Source organism: Podarcis pityusensis, assembly GCF_964106645.2.
Source record: "Podarcis pityusensis genome assembly, chromosome: 1".
Lineage (NCBI taxonomy): Eukaryota > Metazoa > Chordata > Lepidosauria > Squamata > Lacertidae > Podarcis > Podarcis pityusensis.
In genome coordinates, this window is record NC_138028.1 from 69,656,083 (window position 1) to 69,680,627 (window position 24,545).

General features: G+C 40.3%; 1 protein-coding gene across 1 annotated transcript in view; it reads right to left on the minus strand.

Moving 5' to 3' along the window:
• IPO7 (importin 7) overlaps nt 1-23,150 on the minus strand; it is a 40,238-nt gene extending 17,088 nt beyond the window's left edge. The window contains exons 1-14 of the mRNA XM_081013158.1: nt 22,939-23,150; nt 11,586-11,667; nt 10,072-10,225; nt 9,483-9,641; nt 8,619-8,775; nt 8,267-8,356; nt 7,737-7,831; nt 7,545-7,629; nt 6,286-6,420; nt 5,256-5,355; nt 4,613-4,689; nt 3,112-3,228; nt 1,575-1,664; nt 580-745 (exon numbers count right to left, since the gene is read on the minus strand). Of these exons, the coding sequence (XP_080869284.1) occupies nt 580-745; nt 1,575-1,664; nt 3,112-3,228; nt 4,613-4,689; nt 5,256-5,355; nt 6,286-6,420; nt 7,545-7,629; nt 7,737-7,831; nt 8,267-8,356; nt 8,619-8,775; nt 9,483-9,641; nt 10,072-10,225; nt 11,586-11,667; nt 22,939-23,022 (1,591 nt within the window). The 5' untranslated portion in view covers nt 23,023-23,150. The remainder of the gene's footprint in view (nt 1-579; nt 746-1,574; nt 1,665-3,111; nt 3,229-4,612; nt 4,690-5,255; nt 5,356-6,285; nt 6,421-7,544; nt 7,630-7,736; nt 7,832-8,266; nt 8,357-8,618; nt 8,776-9,482; nt 9,642-10,071; nt 10,226-11,585; nt 11,668-22,938) is intronic.
• Nucleotides 23,151-24,545: the final 1,395 nt, after the last annotated feature.

A 24,545-nucleotide genomic window follows, 5' to 3' on the forward strand; every position in this document is an offset into this window, starting at 1 on the left:
TATTATGGATGTTACTCTAGGAATATTGCTTCCCCAGCAATAAGATGCCTCAGCCTCCAAGGAGAGAATCCAAAAGGCTCCTTCAGTCTAAATCATGCACCTGCCGTTGGATCTGGTGTGCACCCCCCAATCCCAGTGAAGCTGTTAGATTTAGGAAAAAAGCTGCCAGTGAAAGTATTTTTTTGAAGTCTATTCGCTGTGGAGTATGGAGAAGAAGTTTTCAGGGGGAACTGAAGCACATGTGGAGGTTAATGTTTTTCTCTTCAGCTGCAACCTCCTTGAAAAATCCCCTCCCAACCACAGAAAACTTAGGCTTGGGGGGGGGGGGAGGCCTTCACTGTCACTATTGGGAGCTTTTTACTTAAGTCTAATTGCTGCACGGGGAAGAGGAAAAAGGGGAGGCAGAAAGAGCACAGAAATGCAGAGGGAGATAGTGGGGTGGCCCCACACACCACTGGCCGCAACCCCACTATCCTGGGATGGTGCCCCAAGGAAATCCAGCCCTCCAAATAAAAAAGGTTGCCACTCCTACACAACACTGTAAGGTTACTTGATAGGTCAAAGGGTAGGAAAAAGCACCTCTCTCTTGATTACTAATCAAAACCTGCAGTGCTATGGCAGCTTCCACCTTCACAGGCATCTCTCTGTCATCAATTAGGCATCTTCTTGTCAGTTCAAGGGCTGTCTGCAGATTCTGGTCACTTTTAAACTTTACTTCACAGAAATAGTGAAGCACCCAGCAAGCCTGGAGAAGATGATATGCAATTTTAGGTAATTATGGACATACCTATCCCACACAACAGTTGGGAAAAGCACAAATGCAAGACAGAAACGTGAGAATCACTTTAGATAGACATGTATGAGAGTTTGGAGGCTGATCAGCGGTAAGCTTGTCTTTCGACATCACTAGACCAGTACTATGATCTCAAGTTGCTCTTTGGCCGCAGGTTGTATGTGAGCAACATGGTCTATAAGCAGAACGCAAATGGACCATGCCACTAGGCATAGATTAGAAGCTACGCACACAAATGCCTGCAGCCTTTCATTGGGAGGAGAAGTCAGGAGTCAAGTGACAAACTGCATGATGGTCTCTTAAAAAAGGAAACTTATCACATGGTGGCTTTAATTGCATAAAGAACCAACTGCCTCACCTTCAGGTTGTACCATTGCTAAACTGCTCTTAAAATTTACAAACCACAGCACCCCTATCCCACTCTCACAGAGGAGTTATACTAACAGGGAACTTGCGAGAAAAGCTGTGATCATGAATTCCAGGATATTGAGACATGGCATCTTCAAGATCACTGCCACTCTTAGTGTGGCCTCTTTAAAAAAAATTGGGAACCCAGATAACAACTTCCACAAGATATTACACCACCCCTTCTGCAAAAGCCCTGGCCACAACCCACACACCATCCAAAACTACTTGCTAGAAATCATATGCTCCTCACAATTTCACATAGCCCTTTTGTGAAAGAAGCTATGCCATGTTAGCCCTCCCCTTCACTAGACATCTTCACCAAGAGGCTACCAATGGAAAGAGCAGATGAGACTGGACCTGGTTTTACACTTACCCGTGCTCTCATGTAGCCTAGCTCGCTGCTGAAGAGAGGAAACACGTGATTCTGCAGCATGTACTCCATCTGATCTTTGTATATCTTTTTCTATTGGAATATAAGACGATGGAATGTAAGACAATTAGAGATCAATCTAGCTTGTCAGAAAGGATGGGTGAATGGAAATAATTCCTGTTAAGATTGCTAACCCTTCTGCTAAGGTAATTTTAAAGTAAGAGTATGTCAAGATGAAGTTAAATTTAAAAAAGAACTTAGACAAAACTAGCAATTCCCAGATTTAACAGCAGCAGCTGCCAAAAACTGGACTATCAAAACGAAGAGAAGAGCCTGTGGCAGACAGGCGCAAACATTTAAATGATTCATAGTTACAGAGTGTCAAAATGCAATCATGGAAAAATTATTCTCCAGCCTCAACTTAACAAAAGCCTGTTATGGAAAGTGTCAAAAATTAGATGAGTGCTAAAGTTTATTGTCAATTCATAAGATTCTAGAAATCCAATAGGAAAACACAGCATCTGGGTCAAGAGGTAGATAAGATATCTACCCTACAGCATCTCCTACATTGGCAGTTATGTAAAGTGTGCAAATTCAAGACCGGCAATATACTGCATCTAAGCACTCCTGTCCCAGTCCTGACAGGATTAACCCTCTCTCAAATAGCCTAATACACCCAAATCGCAAATGTTTGTTTGGGAAGGTAGGGTTGCCCACCTGGTCAGTTACAGCAACACAATTCCACCTTTCACAGATGGTCAGAGATCTCACTGCTAAAGGTTCACATTTTGGCTTGGCTTAGCAGTCAGGCATCATTTGTGGCTGGCACTGACTGCCCTCCCTACTTCTCTGCATGCATGCATGCACACGCACACACAGAGAGAGAGCCTCTTAAGGCGAGTAATATTTTCTCTCATTTTCTTTTGGGATTTGGAATAAGCACGCAACAGCATCTTGCTGTTTCCCACCTGTCATGAAGCCTACTGCAAAAAAGACACACACACACACACACACACACACACACACACCCCATATCTTCTACACATAGAAAAACTAGCAGAAGGTGTGGGGTCATGTTACACTTCACACTGAGCTTTGAAGAAGGGAAGTAGCTGAAAAGGTGAACTTAACTCCTCATGTGCACAAGTTGTGTGTGCCTGTCAGAGGGTTCAGTATTGAGGAAATATGGATCATCCAACCAATGGACTGGATCTAATTTAACCAGGCAATATAGATTTTTTTGTTAACCACTGCCTGGAAATACTGGGTCTCCATCTTCGAAAGGTGACAAATAAGTCACAAAACTTGGCCAGGAATTAGCATTCCTCTAACAATAGCAAAATACAAATTGATACTAGTGCCAGTCATGTCACACTTCGAAAATGTGCTAACAAAGGATTTTAGTAAATATAGTTGTTGCCATGGAAGAAGATACCACTGTAATTACTTGAGTTAACAAGATTTATGTGCTGCTACAGGATTTTTAAAGTGTCTTCTTCATATGACAAAAATTAAGCAGAGAAGTTTTGAGTGCACTTACTTTCAGAAGTATTTCAGCCAAAGAACCAATCATATGCAAAGCACCATCTTTTTTACGAGGATCAGCATTTGGCTCTGTGAGGATCTGATAACAGAAGCCCATAGTCTTTTGCAGAACCTAGTATAAAGAGACAATTTGAGATATTTCAGTTATTATTCAAAATATTAGAAAATATCCTTATGTCTATGATGTCATTTGTGGCTTTCTTTGCATTTTTCTAATAAATGAACACTGCTCAGTTACCTTATAGGTATTCAGATGCTACATGGCTGTTTGAGGTGGTAAATGGCCAGTTAAGTACAGCCCAGATTTAAGAACATTGTTCTCCTCCAACAAATTTGCTAATCACTTTTAGGGCAAAATCATTTCTATTTACTCTGAATCTGATATCACAGTTGAAACAGATCTTGGTGAGATTCGGGAGCACCATCTTGTGGGATTCATTTATTATTTGTTCACTGCATAATCAAATAAATATATTTATACAGTTTGAGTTGCTGTGTCTTGACGTAAGCAGGATATCTGTAGGGGTTTTGCCGACCACCTGTCTTCTCAATCCTTCTTGGCATGTGAAAACTAGCTGTGGATTGACAGGGTAGGTCCAGAGAATGATTAATCCTGCAGTATGGGATGGTGTAGTGCCTTCCATCTAGAAGAAAGCAGTTGTGTGGCTTCTCCTGAAGAGATGTCCGTGTGTGTGTGTGTGTGTGTGTGTAGGTAGATGATTGATAGACAGATATAGTATATAGATATAGTATATTGTGTGTGTGTGTGTGTGTGTGTGTGTGTGTGTGTGTATATATATATATATATATATGTATATATCTATACAAAAACACATATACATATATACATGTATATATATACATATATATGTATATATAGAGTCCGATATGGTCATGTTTGCCCTGAACAGCTATGTGAGCATTGTGTTTTTAATAATTGTTCCTTTATGAATATACAGTGGTACCTCGGGTTAAGTACTTAATTCGTTCGGAGGTCCGTTCTTAACCAGAAACTGTTCTTAACCTGAAGCACCACTTTAGCTAATGGGGCCTCCTGCTGCCGCTGTGCCGCCGGAGCACGATTTCTGTTCTCATCCTGAAGCAAAGTTCTTAACCCAAGGTACTATTTCTGGGTTAGCGGAGTCTGTAACCTGAAGCATATGTAACCTGAAGCGTATGTAACCCAAGGTACCACTGTACTAGTTGTGTATTTGTTTTCATCAGCGATTTAATTTTGTTGTCAGCTTTGTTGTGCATCACCCTGGGCTCTGCTCAAGCAGTGATGATTCATTAAACAAACAAAGAAAATTCTAACAACAGCATCAGCATTAAAACTGTTTGTTAGAATTAAATTTAAACATGACAATAACATGTAAACTGTAGTGGCCAAGTATTAATCATAGGAAACATTTGGGCCTGAAACCTATATGAGGGCCCACACAAATACCAGAAAAAGTTACGGTTCTTGGATTACAGGTAATCCTTAAAAAGCATACCTCTTTCCTTTTGCCACATGCTGTAAACAACAATGTTTGTGCAGCAGTTGTGGGGGAAATGAAGTCTTCAAACACATCTATTAAGCAAAACACAGAAGTCTAAATGTTTGGTCTTTGAAGCATAAAAGGAACTGGTGCAAAAGAAGAAGTGAATTCAGACAACAGAGCCACTTTAGTCCTCACTCACCAGCTTTTGTTATTTAAGTGCAGCAATTTCCTCTTTCAACTTATGCAAGGAGTTTTTAAAAACACAAACAATAATATAAAGATCCCAATACTGTAAAATGCCTAACATGTTGGAAGTAGTAAACATATTAATTTTGTTTTCAAAACCGAAGTATTGTAAAATATATCCACAAAGTACTTTCTGCGTTAGGATTAACCTCTGAATGTTACAAACTAGTTTGTGCAAGGGGTGGAGAGAGGCATTTCCTTTATTGTGAAGGCTTCCTGTACAAGACAAGCAGAACAGACCTGTCCAGTTATGTTCTGTGTTCCTCGTACAGGATGCCATAGTAAAAGTTGTGGTGCAAAGCTCTCTTACAACAGCTAGAGGGATGGGATTGAATGTCCCTAACATATACAGCATCTCCTCACTATTACTACCTAGCTGGAAAAATAAACTTAGTTTTGAACTACTTACCAAACTTCATACGTATATATTCATATGGATCTTCCTGCCATAGCTCTTCGTCAGCATCTGTGTAGCACATCAGTGGGAAAATAACATCTTGGATAATTCCCTGCAAATAATAAGGAATATAATTTGTTAGAAGCATGTTTGGCATTTATAGGCTGCCCTATCAAAAAAAGAAAAGAAAAAGGTTCTCAGGGCAGTCTACAACATAAACTGAACAAGTTGAATCAGAACTTTAAATAAATCAAATGAAAACTTGAATTAGCCGTTATTATGCCGGTGCTTACCAACAGTTTTTGTGCAACCTGATAATTGCATAACACCTAAAAGAACATCATTTGGATGCGTATTAGATCCTCTGCCACACTGTTTTAAGACTCTGTCCAGATGCACTCACAGCAATACCATTGGTTATATATTCTCCACCACCTTAGATGGTAATCTAGTGCAATGAAGAGTTCTCAAGAACTTGAAAGCTTGCACTTTATTTTGTGACAATTTGGTTGGCCTACTCAAAGTACTGCCCCATTATGGATTTTCAGTGTTTTCTATGGCCAACATAGTTACTTTTACTATATGTAAATTTGATTTATTTTGGCTTCATATGATACCACAGTATGAAATCGCTGAGAAATATTTATTATCTATGCCAATACCTTTAAAAAAATTTAAGGGAAAAGAAAAATAATCTAATGAACTCTGAAGTTTTACTGCTGTGGAAAAAATATACAATTGTCTCAAATATGCAAAAAATCAAATAAATAAAAAATTACAAAGATACCTAGAATCAAAAGAGGTCTAAAGTAATTTTCTGTAGTTAATTTCTCTGGCGCACCAAGTTTCTTTTAATTGATGGCTTTCAAAGCAACTATGGGTATTTACTGAGCATTATCTTCAATACAACCAAATTTAAAGCCACTTAACATAGCAAGCAGTTCAAGTTCAAGTTCAAAATACACAGGGCTAGAAAACGGCTTAAGGTATTCATGCTGCTATGCAGTCACCATTCAGAGAGGAGGATGGGAAAAGAACTTACTTGGATATGGGGCTTCAGATTCTTCCAAGTGACTGCATGCGACACCCCCTGATTGATATAGTTCAGTGTCTGCTGCAGAACTCTAGGAGCCATGTACTGCTTTTCCTTATACTGATATAACACTTTCAGCAAAACCTTTAAAAAAGCAAAAAAAACCTGCTGTTGGTTGTTTCTAAAGATTAAAGCATCTTGCTGATAACTGCAAAAAACTAACTTTAGGTTGTCTTTAGGTCGCAGCTTTCTGCACACATGATTTAGAAAGCACCTATTAGCATGGGAAGGAACTAGGAAACAAGAGCTTGCACCTTTTGGAGTGTGCCAATAACACCAGTTCTGGTAGTTTATATAAACCAGCAATGGTCAGCACATCCCTACATGATTTGCAAGTAACAGGAGCACTGAAACAATTCATGTGGAAGGAAACTTGATTATGGTCTCACAAATTATGTTATCCTTTGGAGATGGGACATAGCTCAATGGTAGAGCCCATCTTTTGAATTCAGAAGATCCCACATTCAATATCCAATATCACAATAGTTATACCTTGGTTTTCGAACAGAATGTGTTCCGGAAGTCTGTTCAAACATTCGGAAACCAAGGCATAGCTTCCTATTGTGCAGGCATGCCAGAAACAATAGCGGAAGCCACATTGGATGTTTGGCTTCCAAAAAAAGTTCAAAAACCAGAACACTCATTTCCAGGTTGCGATTGTTTGGGAGCTGAAACGTGCATGTACCAAGGCGTTCGACAACCAAGGTACAACTGTATTAGAGAAAAGACACCCCTCTCACAATCTGAAACTCAGAGCTGCTGCCAGGTGGGCAAATAGTCTGACTTGATATATGACCTCAGGTCACTCAAGCTTCATTCAATACCAGGAATGGAAAACCTGTAGTCCACATGTTGTTGGACTTTCAACACCTATCATTAACCACAGTCAGCAGGACCAATGGTGGGGGGTATTGTGGTCCAAAAACATCTGGAGGGCAACAGGCTCACCTCTAATCTATACCATCATTAAAGACCTTGGTAATCCAAAAATAAATGGTGCAAAACACAAAGAACAAGGGATCAAACCCTTTGAAGCAGTAGCAGTTCCTACTTTATTTTTGGGGACGGGGACAGAACTTTTATTTCAAGTGTTTTCTTAGCAAGCTTAGTATAATCTTTCGTATTTGGAGAAAAATAAGAGGGGGGAAAGGATGGTAAACCGCAAGTAATTATTAATCAAGCATGTGACTTGAAAGAGAGTTTCCTACCTGCTGGACACCAACAGCAAATGCCTTTAGGAAAACTTCTGCAAACTCATTGTACTCCTTGGAAACATTTCCAGGACTTCCATACCTGTTGTATTAGTGAGAAGTCCAATATAATACTGCAATATATTGTGCACATCATCACAAAAGTTACATTTTTTAAAAATGAGAAGGAATATTGAGGAAAAGCATTACCTTTCAAAAAGTCTAGCCAATATATGCAGTGCCCACTTCTTACATTTCCACCATGGTAATTCAGGTCGATCATCTTCATCCACTTGAAGGGTTTCCTTTAGGAACCAATAGCAGATTAACAGAATGAGTACTTCACATTATTTGGGGGGTTCTGAGAAATTAGGATCTTTGCTTAAAGTATACCATGCAATTATTTAAAAGGAAAAATACTGTATATATTCTAGTAGGACAAATAGCATATAGAAAAGGGCCCCCAAATACCTTCAAATTCATATATGTTTTCAGATGATCCAAAAGGAACAGGTCACATGAAAGCAAGGGAACCACAAACATGTTGGGAACACTGTTTGCAGTTCCAGCACTGCAATACCCACTTCTGATAAGACAAGCAATAGTTCCACTTGAAAAGTAGCTTACCACATCGGATGTGGGAAATACAGAAGCAAAAACTATAAAGAAAGCTTCAGCTTACACATATGGTTTCTTTGCATGCTCATAAACTGCCTGGCCTGAATGTAACAAGCACTTACAGCTGGTACATCTCGATCCACAACTGTTTTCAGAATCTCAATCCATTCTGCTAGATTTTGCTGATTGATCAGTTCCATGGGTAATGTGTACTATTAAACAAACAAACAAAAAAGCAATGGTTACAAAATATGCTCAAAATATATTCCATGTGAATATATTCTTAGGGGGCATTCCCTTGATAGAGACCAAAATAAGCGCAAAACGAACTAGTCTACAAAACCCACTCTGGATGAAAATAATCCCAAATGAGTCATTGACTTCCTTAGCTAAGCACTGATGAAAAATAGCCTCAGACAGTAGCTACATTATTTAAGACAATATTGCACTAGGAATGAAAAAAAATGTTCTTACCTGAACAAGAGCATAGAAAATTTTGAAGATCTGTTTCTGGATAAGGACAGACTGATCAGATTGATCAGGGAGAAGCTGGATAAAACGATCCTTCAGAACAGGCAAAAAGTGTTGCATTGCTGCTATCAAAGGAGTCCGCTCCTCCGGTTTCTTATATCTTTAAGAAGGAGGAGAACTGACATTAGAAAGAATTTAGATGCCACACTGATTAAAATAAAGATGTCAAGGGACACCATTAGATTGGTGGGTTAGTGCAACAGAGCGTGGCCGTCAGACTTCCTTAATGTTTGGGAGAAGCATGACTTTGAAGAAGTGAACACCTGCAATTAGACAAGTTACATCCTAGTCCTCCTCCAAGGTCCTCAAGCATCTTAATTAAAGTTCCCAGGAAATGTCCCAAGGACCAAACCTGTGTAGCTTCAGCAATAAAACTCTGCAATGTGCTCTAATCCATGCTCTGGGCCAGACATTTAAACTTTTAAAATCACCTCTCATGACCCCTTAAGTGAAAGCAGGTTAGACACTTGTAAATCATCTAGGATTATAAAATTTGTGTAAAATGGTGGGACACAGAACAAGGACTTTGGGAGGAGAGAGTAGGAGACTGGGGAGCAGCACCCACCATGTTCTGAACTTTAAGACACTTTAAATAAAAGGCTAGTACAGGGATCCTGATAGAAGTAGTCTTTGCACTCGCAACCTTCCCTTCAATTATCAAAATGGGCCGATTCCACAGCTTGCTCATTTTGACAATTCAAACAACTCTACTGTCTAGGAACTAGCTGTGTAAACTACAAGGAGAACTGGGACCACACATCACTGATGTGGCTCTTCTCTGGGTTTATAAGACAGACAGGAACTTACTCATAGTTCTTCACAAGTTGATAAAGACAGAGAAGAATTCCAAGCCAACAGGCGCTATTATCTGCCTGAAGATAAAAGCCAATTTTCTCTACAACTGCAGTCCAACGATTCGGATAATCATGCTTGATAATGTGGTGAATGCAAGTAGTAAGCTGTACCCTGGAACACAAGAAGTTACAAAAATATTATATATTTTTAGGATAACCGAATTCTTAATTAAAGTGAGCAAGCAATGTTGTACTAAATGAAATTTCAAGTTTGTTATTAATGAATTAATAATTAAGTAACAAAAATAAATTTCTAAACCACCCTTCATCCAAGGATCACAGGGCAGTTTACAATAGTTTTATGCACACAAATGAATTTATTTAAATAGCCATGCTTCTTCAAAGTGATACAGCTAGATCGCCTCCCTTGCCTCATTACCAAATTACATGGGTGTCATGTTCATACCTTTTTCAGCACCCACCTAGATTTATTTGAGATCATAGCAACATCAACGTTACAATTTCTAGTGACAATGAAGGCTTAAAATAACAAGGAAAGAGTTGGGAGAGAGTGTGCTCTGTGATCATGACTCAGAGTATACCTAATGAGCTCAGGAGAATGAATAATGGCTTCTACAATATTCTCACGAATGCAATGTCTATCTTCTTCTGGTATTGAGTAAGGTGGGATGTCTCCTGGTGTAGTTTCCCGGTCAGGCCAATACTGAGTTATCATATTTTTCAAGTAGATAACACCTGTCAAGAGAAGCATTCAATATTAATATTGTCCAAGCCAAGATTATGATGTCTCTGTAGTAATACTGATTAACACATTTTTTTAAAAAAACAACCCCAAATGAAACATTATTTGGCGATTAAGCAGCAGCTTGTGACTAACATATCTCAGAACATATCTAAGGGAGAGTGTCAGTGTGATTAAGTGGTCACAGTATCACAACTGACACCTGTGTACCAACTTCCTACTCAGATATGAAGCTCTCTTGGTGATCTTATGCCACTCACAATCAGTCTAACCTATTTCACAGGGCTACTGTACAGCTAAGATGAGACAAGCCCCCTATAAGCTCTTTGATGGAATTATGGGATACAGGTCTGATGTCTGATGGATATCCTCAAGACTGACTTTGAGCACTCTTTTATGCTATGATCATCACTGTGTCACCTTTGGACAAAAGTGAATCCTTTGGAGGGGTATGAAATTTCTTCACTGTCAAACCTACCCAACTTCACATAATCTTTCAGAATTACTCTGAACTTTCTCATTTGCGCTGATGTTTGGTGACTGAGGTTAAGGTGAAAGTGACTGAGTTGTCAATACTACTGAATTCAACAAATCATTATTTTATCCATGTTTATATTTCCAATTCAACATATTGGTATCGAACTTAAGATTTTATGAAGTATAAACCAACTGTAAAAACAAAGTATTTCAAATGCAACTATACCATGATGCAAAAATATAATACAGCTGCAGGCCATGCAAACAAAGCCTTCAGAATGCTATGGAACTTACTTTAGCTCAGCTTATATCACAAGAGAACCATAGCATAGTATTTCCCTTGTACACCTCAGCTGGCATGAAGCAAATCTTTATGCCTACATTCATGACTGGACTCCAAATGATGTGCAAAGCCTGCTGTTATTCCAACAGTCAAATTAGTAATGCATGCATCTCAAACACAATTAGCTTGAAGAGTCTGGTATTATCCCAGCAGTACTATTTCTAGCAAATAGGTTACTTCAGCTGCCATTATGTACTTTTTAAAGAAATGAAATGGCAGAGAAGGATGAGATGAACTTTCACCTCAAAATATAAACACACCATTGCCATGTAATCGTAAGCACACTGAAGACACATAGCTTTGTATGGAGAAATATGTATGTTAGTTCTACCACTGTTGAAGGATGACTGGTAGTACAAGCGTTTTCCGCCACCAAGACACCCATACCTATTTTCTAAGACTGTATGGGTTCTGTTCATATTATCTAGGTTACAGCAGCTTTAAAATCTACTTATTATTACGAATTTTTGCCCACCGTCAAATAATATTAGCATACATACTATAATAAATAAATAAATAAAATCAACACTTGCCTGCCTGTCTCACTGGTAAATCCAGTTGCTCTGACATAGTGATTTGAAGGAGAGTTGAAACGAAGTTCACTGATTTGTGAGCCTGTAAAGTAAGTGAATACGGTACAGTCAGATGTCAAAATAATTTGTGGAAACCATTACAAATAAAGCTTTGTAGTTTTCAGAGTGCTGTATATTCTTCAACTAAAGCTAGATAGGAGGAGGTGGGGGCCCAACTCTTTAAGAAGCAGCACCCAGAGCCTCTTTGCAGAGGACACACTTTTGGTTTCCCCCCCCTTTCATTTCCTATGGGCGTGCTTCCCTTCTGTTTTCCTCCCCCTCCCAGACGACTTTCCCATTTGGGAGAAGAGATGCCTATCACATTTAATACCCTTTACTCTGGCATAATCTTATTAAGAGCTGCTATCTGGCTGCGTGAGATGTTATCAGCTTTAGCACAGGAAGTGGAAATATATGCATCACTTTCTCTTGCTCCACTACCTGCATTTTCTTCAAGGGTGTGTAACAAAGATCATAGAACCAAGGCTAGTTAACCCTTTACCACTCCACTGTAATCTCAAGTGGGATGTTGAGCATGCTGTAAGTATGGTGTTTCCCCTACCCTTTCAGTGCATGCTTCTGAAAAATCCTAATCCATAGAAGTGATTTTGAGAATGAGACTAAGGGTAATAATGTTGACAGACTAACTATGAGCAGGTCAAGCAGATAAGGAACTCTTGGCTCCTTCCCTGAAATCTGAAGCTAAATCACAGACCATCTTCCCACCAGGCTGTTCATTTTCCATGGATGTGGGTGTGGGTGTACAGTCACATGGTACACACTCCTTCAGATGAACAGAGTTGTTGTTCTGGCTGAATTTACCAATCCTTCATACTTACATTGTAGAAGGAAGTGAGTTTGAGGAATACAAGCATGCTCCCATAAAATAATACAGTAGACTCACAACATATGCACATTTAACTTACACACATCCGGCTTTATACACTTGGCAAAAAAAAAAAAAAAAACACTTTACAAAATTAAGGAGGAGGCAGAAAGGGGACAGGAATCTGGGGGGAAAGACTTTGGCAATCCTAACCACCACTGCACCCAATATGTTTTGACTACATGTGATTTTGGCTTTATGTGCTATCCCTGGAACATAACCCCCCACATAATTTGAGAATTGACTGTACTCATGATTTCTCTACCTCCCACACAGCATGTCTGGAAAGATGGCAGCTCAGGAATCCTTCTCCTCTACCCTCTATTATAATTTGATTTTTGAGCTGCAGGCTATTCCTTCTTCCCCTCCACATTTCACAAACAAAGGTGCTCTTCCCTCCTTCCTGGTTTGAGAACACTGTGCCTGTGGCTAGGACCTTATCTCTATCTTAAGAGCATGATACAGTGGTGCCTCGCAAGACGAATGCCTCGCAAGACGAAAAACACGCAAGACGAAAGAGTTTTCCGTTTTTTGAGTCGTTCCGCAAGACGAATTTCCCTATGGGCTTGCTTCGCAAGACGAAACGTCTTGCGAGCTCTTGCGAGTTTGTTTCCTTTTTCTTAAAGCCGCTAAGCCGTTAATAGCCGCTAAGCAGCTAATAGCCGTGCTTCGCAAGACGAAAATACCGCAAGACGAAGAGACTCGCGGAACGGATTAATTTCGTCTTGCGAGGCACCACTGTACTCCACTCTTATGAACCTGCCAATGTTTATTAGGAACATGCAACACAAATCTATGCAGAATGAATCAAAGTTGAGTTTAAAGTCCTAGGGTGTGTGTAAGAGACAATTCCTGCTGTTCACTGCAAGTGACTTACACACTTGTAGTGCCAGGAAACATTTTGTAAGCATGCTATCTTCCTCCTCAACAAATTTATAGAATTTAAGATGAGACTACTAAAAAGAGCTTGAACAACAATTTAGGAAACCAACACAATCTTATTCTTGATGGGGTGGAGAAAGTCTCAGACTACACCTATCAACCATGAGTACTGATTAAGAGATCTTGTCACAGAGGGATATTTGCTTTAGAGGAACATCACAGAAATGGAAAAGCTAACGGCTCCAAGGTTTGCTTTAAAAGTTTCTCCAGAGAGATCAGAGGGGAAATTGTTCTTAAAAGTCCTGCTACAAATAAATAGGGAATGGCAGCAGGGAGAATACCCACAGCCACTCAGACTGGATTTAAAAGGGGACATAACAGTAGCAAGCAGATATTCAGAATCCCTAGCCCTATAAACACACACAGTTGGCAGCAAATATTAAAAAGAAAAATACATCTCCAAGCACCTGCCTGCACCTTTTTAAAGAAGTCCCAGCACTCACTTTAGGAAAATCACAGGTTGAGTATTGAAGGAGGGGAAGAGTATACAGATCAACGGCTATAAGCCTAAACCCTTAGTTTCATTAGAGTCCAAACTACAATGATCAGCCCTCTTGCAACAAAGGTGTCAGCTGTAGTGGAAACACAGGTATCTTTTGATTGTTGTAAGAATTATAAGGTCTCAAATATAGAATAAATATTAATATCCATAAATGCATACATATATGGTGCATTTAATACATACAGGGTGAGTCTTTTAAAAGAGACCCCATGGAACATGTGTACTCGGTATCCACAGGGCCTCTTTTAAAGGACTCACCCTGTATATATTAAATGCACCATATACACACACAAACACACCATGTATCTGAAATAGTATGGGAGAGCAATCCTGAAACCATTTTGTCTCTCCCAGTTAGCTCAAATATTCCTCTGCAGTAAGGGAGACAAATGGAGAAAGCCTTCCCATTGTCTTTTTGCTTCCAAGCAAAAAGGTTGTATTTGTGTATGAATAGGGTGAGTTTCTGACGTGGATTCAGGAACTAAAGTATTGATCATCACAAAAGAATGGCCGGACTGCCCAGGTAATGCAATCAGTGACTATTATCAAGGTATCCTGGCAGACAGGATTTCTGCTATAGACCGCCCCCTTCCGTGATGTATATATGATGTTTCAGGGGGGTGGTCTTGGACTACAGGGTGGACAATTTCAAGTGTCTATATAAGGGCTTGTGCATCATTGTTCAGGGTTCTCCTCCGTCCTGCATGTGGTGAGTGGGGACCCTGTTGCAACAGTTCCTTTAATAAAGATCAGGCTTCCAAGCCGCTTTGCTTCTCAGTACATTATACTCTGGCTGGCCTCTGTTACTTTCTCCTGCAGATAGGGAACCTTAGAAGGGCTCTATACGGGCTCTGGAATACTCCATTCTATTGCAAACTATATATTTTGGTTTTTCATCACATTCAAGAATATGTCCTCCTTCTATATCATTTTTTTCATAACATCTAGCCTGCTGAAGAGTTCTGGTGAATTTGAAAGATGCTCAAATAGGCCTCTATTTTTGGTCTATTGCAGGTGTAGGGAATTGTTGGATCTCCAGATGTTGCTGAACTATATATTCCATCATCACTGACTACTAGCTATGCTTGCTTGAGCTGGTGTGAACTGTAGTTCAGCAATGTCTGGAGGGCCAGAGGTCCCTGACACCTGGTTTAATAGATCAATAGGGTGACAACTTCTTCCTTCTCTTACTAGAGGCATGTATAGATCAGTACATTCTACTGTACTGGCAAGAACAGTTTCTAAAGCAGAATGATTTTTTCATCACACCTTCCAAAAGCACCATTCGCCCTCATTGTGTGTATGGAGAAACTAGGACAACTCATTGTAAAATATTTTCCCTTTAACCACCAGACAAAGCCGAGTCATCTTAGGAGCCGATTACAAATCCAAGTTGTTTGAACATAATGAACTACTCACTGGTGACTCACTTTTAGTTCACTGCCAATATAAAAAAAAAATGGCATAGTGACAAACAGGCATGACATAAAAAGAAACCTATTCAGCAGAACAGCATGAACCCAGAACAATCTAATCTTGGTTCAAATATGCTACCTAAAGAGGTGTGATATCATCATGCTACTGATACAAATTTGGGGAAAGATGCATTAGCTTTAAGCCAACCACTTCTCTTTAATAGAGGATGCATTCATTCATCAGACTTTGTTGTTCTTTTATTATTGTTACTAACTTAAGACATGAAGTCTTGGTAAGTCATAACTGAGAGAAAATGAGACAATGCTTCTTATCTGATCTGCATGGAAATACTGCTCTCTTCCAAGGTGCTGCCTTACTTAACTTGTTAGAATTATAATCAGAAAGACTGCCCTTGTAAACAAACTGCAAAGCTGGAAAATGCAAACACGTTAAAGCAAGAGGTGCAAAATGGCATGCAATGGATGCTGTTAATTTGGGAATACAGTTCAAGCAAAAAGGTGATATTGTATCATCTGCTATTTGTGTCAGTGGACATGAATCTCTCTCATTATAAAATGCTTAATAAGGTACAATTACAGCCTCGGCCATATTAAAAGTTAGGGATTTTTATTAATGTAACTTCAGGCAGACTTTGGTATAATCACATTTTTTAGGGGAAAAATTAGTTTTAAACTATATTGCATATAAACAACATGCCTATCTAAAATTGGAAAGCTGAGAACAGGGAATAAAATGGAAGGTGAACACTTCTTTGAATTTCAATCAATATTTCCATTCTAATCTTCTGTACACTTGTTTTTCAAGAACATCATGAATGCTTGCTAGATTTCTCTGGATCAGATTCCAATTTCTAACCAACATTCAATACGGAGACTACTTAATTTTTCAAGGTTTTCTTTCTCATTGTCCCATTTTTCACTCTTTCTCCTTCTTCCTTCCACATGCTGCTTATTAAGCATCCTCTGAACAGCTGCTGTAATACAAGTGTCCAGCAGCATTTCAAATTGCCACATTTGTGTATGCTTTCCTTCCTTTATACCAGCCTTTTATTCTCACAATCTAAGAGGAAAGACTTGAACAAATTGTGGCTTATCACTGGTGTGGCACAAATTACATCATAATGCAACCCAATGTCTCTCTTAGTTCATCAACAGAGAAGATAGTGAAACTTCTCTTATAAACCCTTCCATGCAAAAGCTCGTGTTATGCTAAGTTTTAAAAACACTGTGTGTTTACTACACAGGTAACTTGCATCTTACAGTTATTTAACTTTGCACGAGTGGGGAAGGAATAAATAATAAACGGAGAGCAGAGGAAAAGCACTATCCATTTATTTATTTCCACCCACCTGTCTGGCAGCCTCTAGTGGATAAGTTTGGGAAGGAGGCATGTGGTCTCGGAAGGGATCTAGAGCCCTCCCTCCTCACTCCCAAAGCAGGGCAAGCACTTAAATGACTTTGCAAAGGAAGCCGGAGGGTTCCCAAAGCTGGGCAAGCAGTCCTCCACATTGCAGGGGGCTTGGTTCCAGGCGTTCCTGGCTTTACACATTTTTGTGTAGATGCATGGACCCCTGGAACCGAACCCTTGTATAAGAAGTTACCTGTATTGTACTTCTTGGTTTGCTATTACTGACAAGAACCAGAACTGAAATACAGTATGGTAACAATGGAGGGAAGCTACTTCCTAAGACTTACCATTTCATATTGCATTGTTATTCACATGCATGCAGAAGAACCTGAAACTAACTGAAAAATATCTAACATTTTAAAGAAAGCCTATTTATCTTGTTTAAGAATAAACAAGATAAAACACCCTGCCTTGTCCTCAATATGCTGTGTCATGGGCATGACTTCCTAGTTGTTTAAGAGCCAAGGAATCCAGTGACATTTCTAAAATCTATGTTTGCTATGCAACCTTATTAACAGATTTGTTCTTCCCACTCCACCGCATGTTACACTACTCTTTCGGGAACTAAACACATTTTGAAGTATTATTTCTTATCAAAGTTCACTTACTCAAAAGTTATGTAAGATCATATTTAATGTTTTAAGCAAAGCTTAAGCCACACAAACCACTTTGCTCACTGTGGGTCATTCCAATTTTACACCAACATAATAGCTATAACACACCAGCTTCCTAAAAATAAAAATAAAAATATGAAGCTCAATCACAGACAATCTAAAAATATTTAGCATAATTTGGTAACATACAAGCAAGTCACTTAAGTCATGAGAATGTTTCAAGGAAAAGGCATTTCAACTAAACTTCTTTTATAAAGAGAATGGTAAAGTAAGTGTTATTAATATGTTCCTGTAGATAATAGGTGGGATACTACAAAAAACTAAAAGAACCATTATCACCACTTTTAGTTGCCATGGTTTACTGACATTTTAACTAAGCAACAAAAAACTACAACAGATTTTTAAATGTTCTATTTTGGCATCTTTTTATGGCAGTAATCACTTCAAGTCATTATTTACTGCTTAACACAGACCTCCAAAACCTTTAAAAGGGTTAGAATGTCTGAAGATAGGGGAAAGAGGAATGAGATTATTAGGAAGCATTCTTCAACTAGAAATCAGAGGGATTACTGCTAATAAGCATTTTCTTTTTCTAGTTTGAAGAAATCTGGAAAACCAAAGCAAATGTATAATTGCTTCCTAGGTATTCTTCTGAAGTTTGTGGAAGAATTAATAGTGACCTCTCTTTCTTCCGCACTAACATTTCACCAGGCAAGCAAAAAACAAAAACCCCAAACGAACAGCAAAATAGGCATAAACATTTAAAACAAAATTAAATGCAACTGCATTCTATCCAGCCACTGGCAGGACAGGAGGGAGTCTAGGACCCAATGAAGAATGATGGTGCTTCCTGTCTCCCAGTAGGAAACTAGGCTGTGGCAGTACACATAAAGGCAATTTTGACAGCTGGCACTAGCCCAACATTTTGTGGCGGCTGGGAATAAGCTAGGAGGGAGGAGGAGGAGGGGTTAAGAAACCTCTGCTCTCTATCACTGAAGCTTTTCTTCTTTAGACTAGGACTAGGAGGACACATTACATTGGAGAAATCCAGTAGCTCTAAGAAAGTAATGTGCTCTAGATTCCTTACATTGTAGGACTCTACACAATATGCAAAAATTAGCATTCAATTGCTAACAAAAGGCACACTCCACACCAACTATATGAATCTTGAAAACTGAAGAGCACTTCTCAACACTTACTTACAAATAAGTTCTGCTGAACTCAGTGAGGATAAATAGGCAGACACATATGAGGTTGTAATATAAGTTATATTTAAATAAGACCGCTATTCACAGTGCACCACTATGCACTTCATCAATAATCTTAAACCGGGGTGGGGAGCCTGTGAACCTCAAGATGTTGCTGGACTACAACTCCCATTATCCCTGACCAATGACCATAATGGTTGGGGATGATGGAAGCTCAAGGGTCACAGATTTTCCACATCCTAAACTTTGAGACTTATGTATTGCACATCTGTTCAGCTACCTATTGCATTTCTATTGCATTTATCTCTCACACTTCAACTAAAGAACCCAGGATAGCATTTTAACCTCGCAACTCCATGATATATGTATGTATGTATTTCATAAAACTTATACAGTATAACTAACTCCTGACTGCAGAAAACCTCAAAGTGATTTACAAAAAGAATGATATACGTTAAACTGATATATAGGTGGCCTTCAGTCAAGAACTAATGGCAGAGTGGTAGTTTTCCACATTCAAGTCCAATACTTGATACATGGTTTTCAACCGAAGTGCAACCAGTTCAGCAATGGACACCCACTGCATTCCAGCTGCAATTGTCTACTGCTCAGTTGTTGTTGGCCAGCTGTAAACTGATTATGAGTTGCATCCAACACTGTCAGAGCCCAAGAATGCACGTCTGCTGATGCAAAAAGATGTCACAAGCCTCTCCTCCCACTCCTGCCCCCAAGATCTACTTGAAAAGTACTTGGGGAACCCTCCAGAACAAATTATGGGACCACAAAGCGGGGGGGAGAGGAAATGAAGTCATACAGCACAAGCAGGTGTGCATTGCTGAATTTCACCTTATAATTTTATTTTGCTCAAATGTGATGTGATGACATGACATCTACTCCAATCACATATAAAGGGCTGTTTAGTGAAGGCTCAGTATTAGGCCACATGTTTTGCATGAAAAAGGTCCCATACTCATTTCTTGATGTTACCAAGTATGGCCAGGAAAGACTCTCAACTGAAACCCAGAGCTGTCAGCCTGTGATACAAGACTGAACTAGATGGACTAACACTGTTGCATGATATAAGACTGCTTCCTATACAGTATTCCTATGTTAAGCAGCAGATGAGAGCCCATTTTTAAGAGTAAGATGGATAAGGTAACTGAAACCTTCATTGTACGTGATCAGCTACCTAGTTCCCGTTACTAAGAGCATATTGGAGTTTCGTTTTACCCCATATAAGCATAACTCAAAGATCCACAAGCACCATAGTTAGAACCTAGTAATATCATTAAATACTGAATGAATTACTTATAACAATATATGACCTAATATATGAACAAAGCTCTAGTCTAGGGTCAATGCACATTTTCCAGAATAAGACTTATTGAACAAAGCATGCACAATACACACGTCTTTTTATTTACCTATATTGATGGACATCTCACAACTTTGAGAATAAAAAAAAAAATTCAAATGACAAGAAAGTTTCCAAAAATTTTTTTTTAATATATACATGAGAAAAAAGATAAAAAGTTTCAACCTGTATACACAGTACTTCTCTGTAATCTTTTTATTGGCATTATTTATCAGGACAAAAATCCTGAACGTGCATTTACTGTATATAAAAGACCTACATTTGAAGAACAATGTTGTTAACATTTTGCCATTACCTATAGAGCTCAGACAAGAGGCAAGGACTTTGCTATTTAAACATATGCCAGGAAAACTATGGGCTGTGCTTTCAAAATGATATAATGCAAGTCTGATTAAAGCTTACAATATAATATCATGTTTCAATGCACAAAAAGCAAGTCTAGACCATTAAGTGAACTGGTACTACTTCTAATGCAGTATTTCACTCAATTGTATCACAATATTTCCTCTGGCAAAAGCTTCAAGCTATAAGCATATTTTGAACTTATGCTGAATATGATCATAATTCCAAATTTCTGCTTATCACATGTTGTGTAGCAGCCATACTAGTGATCTTTTTGATACTACAATATTAATGTGTATATTACTTTTGTTCAAAAACCCCAAAATGTTGCATATTAGCCATATATTAGCATATTTCCCAGAACTGTATGCAACTGTTAGTTTATTAATTCAGTTTCACGCCACAAGCAAAATATGATGGAACATTGGAAGGTGTACTTTTTTTAACCTATGTAGATAAATAGACTGAACATGTTTGTTCACAAACAGCAATAATTTTAGAACCACAATATAAAAATAGACCTAGAAAAGCAGCTTTCCCCAATTCCTCTTGAAGCCATGACACAATCATTTCATTTTCAACACTGCAGGCTACATGACCACATCTGTTGACAAGTCCAAGCCCCAGTCTTAATTGGTCAATTAGTATGTCTCTTTTATACCTCCATAGTGATGTCACTTCCTACACTTTCTGGGTTCTAAAACCATTGTTACCTACGGTGACTCAGGTATCGCCATTCTACCTTTCCAGAAAGAGTGATTTACCTTATCATAGATCACCTACATCTGTTCTGAACCACGTGTGTAGTACAGGCCAGATGACCTATTGCAAACCAAAGAATATGAAAAGCATAGCAGACTCTCCTAGTGTCAGCAATATAATACAAGCTGCCACTGGAAGAGTACTACCACCCTCAATTATGTGACTATTGCCACATAGGCCCAAGTCAATTCAGATAAGGTATTAGTCAGTCAGCCATATATATATATATATATATATATATATATATGAGGAGATAGCCTATTTGGGCATAATTTTACTGTCTATATGAAGCCTCCTTCCATTCTAATATTTAAAATGTAGGTCTTTCAAATGTTTCAGTACTGTACATTCATCTTCAGTTAGCTTAATCGATGGAAAACCAAGGGAAAGCATGGTGTGCAAGAAAGTCCCACAAACCATGTGCCGAAAACAGTCTCGTCCACCGTTCTCCTGCTATTTTCTGCAGCCTCAAAGCTTTCAGGCTATGCTTGGAAGTTGTCTGTTTAAAAGAACACCACACTTTTCAAAGCAGGCACCAGGTTTTTGAAATTATACCAAATATTAGCATCTAGTTAGTCTTCATTCTTTTAATAAAAATGCTGTAGTTTGAAATGCCATTAGAAAGTCCACCAGCTGTTCATTCAAACACACAGCATCATACTGATGTTTTTTTACTCCTTTTAATTTGAGAAGCATGTTAACTAGTTTATGAGTAATAGTAACTATAGCATTTATACTAACTCCTTAGGAATGATTTGAGAAGACTTGTTTTGGTAAAGAGTAAGTTTCTCTGGCCTAACTAGATTTCAAGCCTCAAGGAACATCCTGAACAGAAAGGAGCCCAGAAACTGTCCCAAATGCAGTTTCTGAGTTACGAAGTTCGCTAACCTGCAGTCAAGCTGACAGTTCAGAGCTGAAGTCTGTGTGCTGCATTACTTATGAAACCATTAATTCCAAAAGCCTTAACAGGCTTTCCCTTCCGATCGCTAGACCGTCTCAGATCTCTTACAGGGCTCTATTACCCACCAACCTCCTTTCAGCTTGCCTAACCTAAAAACTCAGAAGTTGCGCCCATATATGGGCTAACAGCATCCTAGGCTACCGCTTTAAAAAACCACTTTTCGAAAGGGGCAGTTTAAAAACTCCGTCGGTGCCACGATCGGGCGCTCCTGCCTCGCTGCCCAGAGGCGGCGGCACGAGAGCGGCTTCAGCCCCTGCCACGCTTCCCCCTGGGGTGGAGGAGGCTGCCATGTGCCTGAGGACAATGCTGGAGGGAGCGCGAAGGCGGCCTGACAGCGGGGCCGACCACGGGCAAGGCCTTCCCTTCCGCCCCGTCCACACTTCGTCAGCAAGGCCTCTCCGCTCTCTCTCCACGCCGCCTACTTCCCTCTTCCTGCCCACGTTTCGCACAAGGCAGCTCGGCGCGGCGGGGCGGCTCTCCTGCCGCCACCGGCCTCCTCCCGCAGCAGCCCTTCCGCGTGTGCGTGTGAACGGGGAAAGTGACACGCGCGACAACCCAGTTTCACCCCCCCGGCCAAGTTTCCCTTCACTCCGGAGCTTGGAGGTGACCTCCCTTGTACCCTTCACAAGGCTCCCCCCGCCAGGCTCCCTTCCCCTCGCCAGACCCACCGCGCACGTAGCCTTCCCCTCACCCCGCCCGGCCCCGCATGGCTGTTCCTCGGCTCCCACGCCCCATCTGCCCTCCGTCGGCGCCCGCGGGCCTAGGGCTGCCTCCTGCCGCCCGCCCGCCCGCCGCCCGGCCTGGTCGCGGGGGTTGCCCCTGTTGGCGCGCTCCGCTCCCGCCCCGGGCCGGGCCGCGCTGGCGCCTTGGCCGCTCACCTCGTTGAGCTGCCTCTCGGCCGTCTCCCGCAGCGTGGAGTCCATGGTGCCCCGCAGGGCCTCGATGATGGTGTTGGGATCCATGGCGGGAGGGTCGAGGCCCGGCGAGGCGAGGCGACGCGGAGGAGAGCAGGGGCAGCAGCGCCGCTCGATGCGCACATGGACCCGCCGCTCCACAGCGGCAGCCGGCGGCGCGAAAGGAGGAGAGACGCGCCAAGGCCCCGGATAGAGCTGCCGCTCGCGGCCGCTGGGAGGCCCGACGCCTTCCGCTCGGCTCTTGCCGCCGCCGCTGCCGGGCATCACGGGAATTGTAGTCCGTTCGGAGCGCTTCCTCCCAGGCCCCCGTATGCCACTCAAACGGGGGTGGCGCAAGCATTGGCCGTGCAGAGCGGGGAAACGAGGACAACGTGTAACGTGTGGATGCTACGTGGGTAGAATAAGGATCAGGAAATATAGTGCTTTCACTGGTTCCATTAGTGCAAATATAAACGACTCTCCCTTGTATGTTTTCGGATAAGGCAGATGCGAAGGAGGGTGCTAAGAGGCAGCAAAAAGTGATGGACCGAGCCTTGGAGCGCTCTGCTTCTTCCTTGGGTTTTCTGTCCGCCCGCGTTTTCTACTGCTGTAACGTTGGACAACCAACCGTCAGCATCCATGTGTGGTATTGAACACTGGCCGCATATATGCAAACACAAGCTATTAACCACTATATTAATCCTATAGTGTTTTTATGGCTATGCCCAACACTAAAACATGGTTTGTTTAGCTTTACCATGGTTTGTTTCTTCCTAACAAACAACAGTCATAAGCCATGGTTTGTTGTTGGGTTATGAACCTTGGCTTGTTCCATCATTTCTAGAGCAAATGAAATGGAAAGAGAGACAGAGCTGCACTGAACTTCAGATGTGCCTCAGTACAGTCCTCCCTAGATTTCTTCCATTAAAGTTTTGGAGCTGCAGACCTCCTAATCCATACATCAGGGGAGCCTCTTGTAACACATAACTCTAGTCTCTGGGGTTCATGATGTACATTTTCTAAAACAATTTTAATATATTCAAAAATTATTCATTCAGGTCAGTTTAATATGTAAAATCTGCTGCCAGAATAATCTACAATATTTTCAGTTTGAATAGGACTGCCTGCTACTCAGAATCTCACCAGTTAAGTGTTGGAAGTAGGCAAGTCTTTTGCAAGCGACGAGTCAACACTTAGATGAACTTTAAACAGTCAACAGACTAATGCAAGGAGGGAGGAACCAAGACAACGAGAGCCTGGGGAGAAACAGTATGATGAAAGATGAAAGAGACAGAGGAAGTATGTAATGAATGTAAAAGTATAGGTAGGAAATTATTGTAGTATAGAACAGAATATAATTCTATGTAAATTGCTATGTAAATTGTAATTACACCATAGATAAATAAATCTGGAACAATTAATACAAACAGTATTTGCAGATCATTTAAACATAGAAAATTAGTTATTGTTCAAATTGTATAGAAGTCTATCTTATTCAGTCTTTTGAGAAGTCACCTTGCATCTACCTATACCATGTTGTGAAATCTACCCCTTTTATGACAAAGAAGATGAAACCCAAAATCTTCATTGTG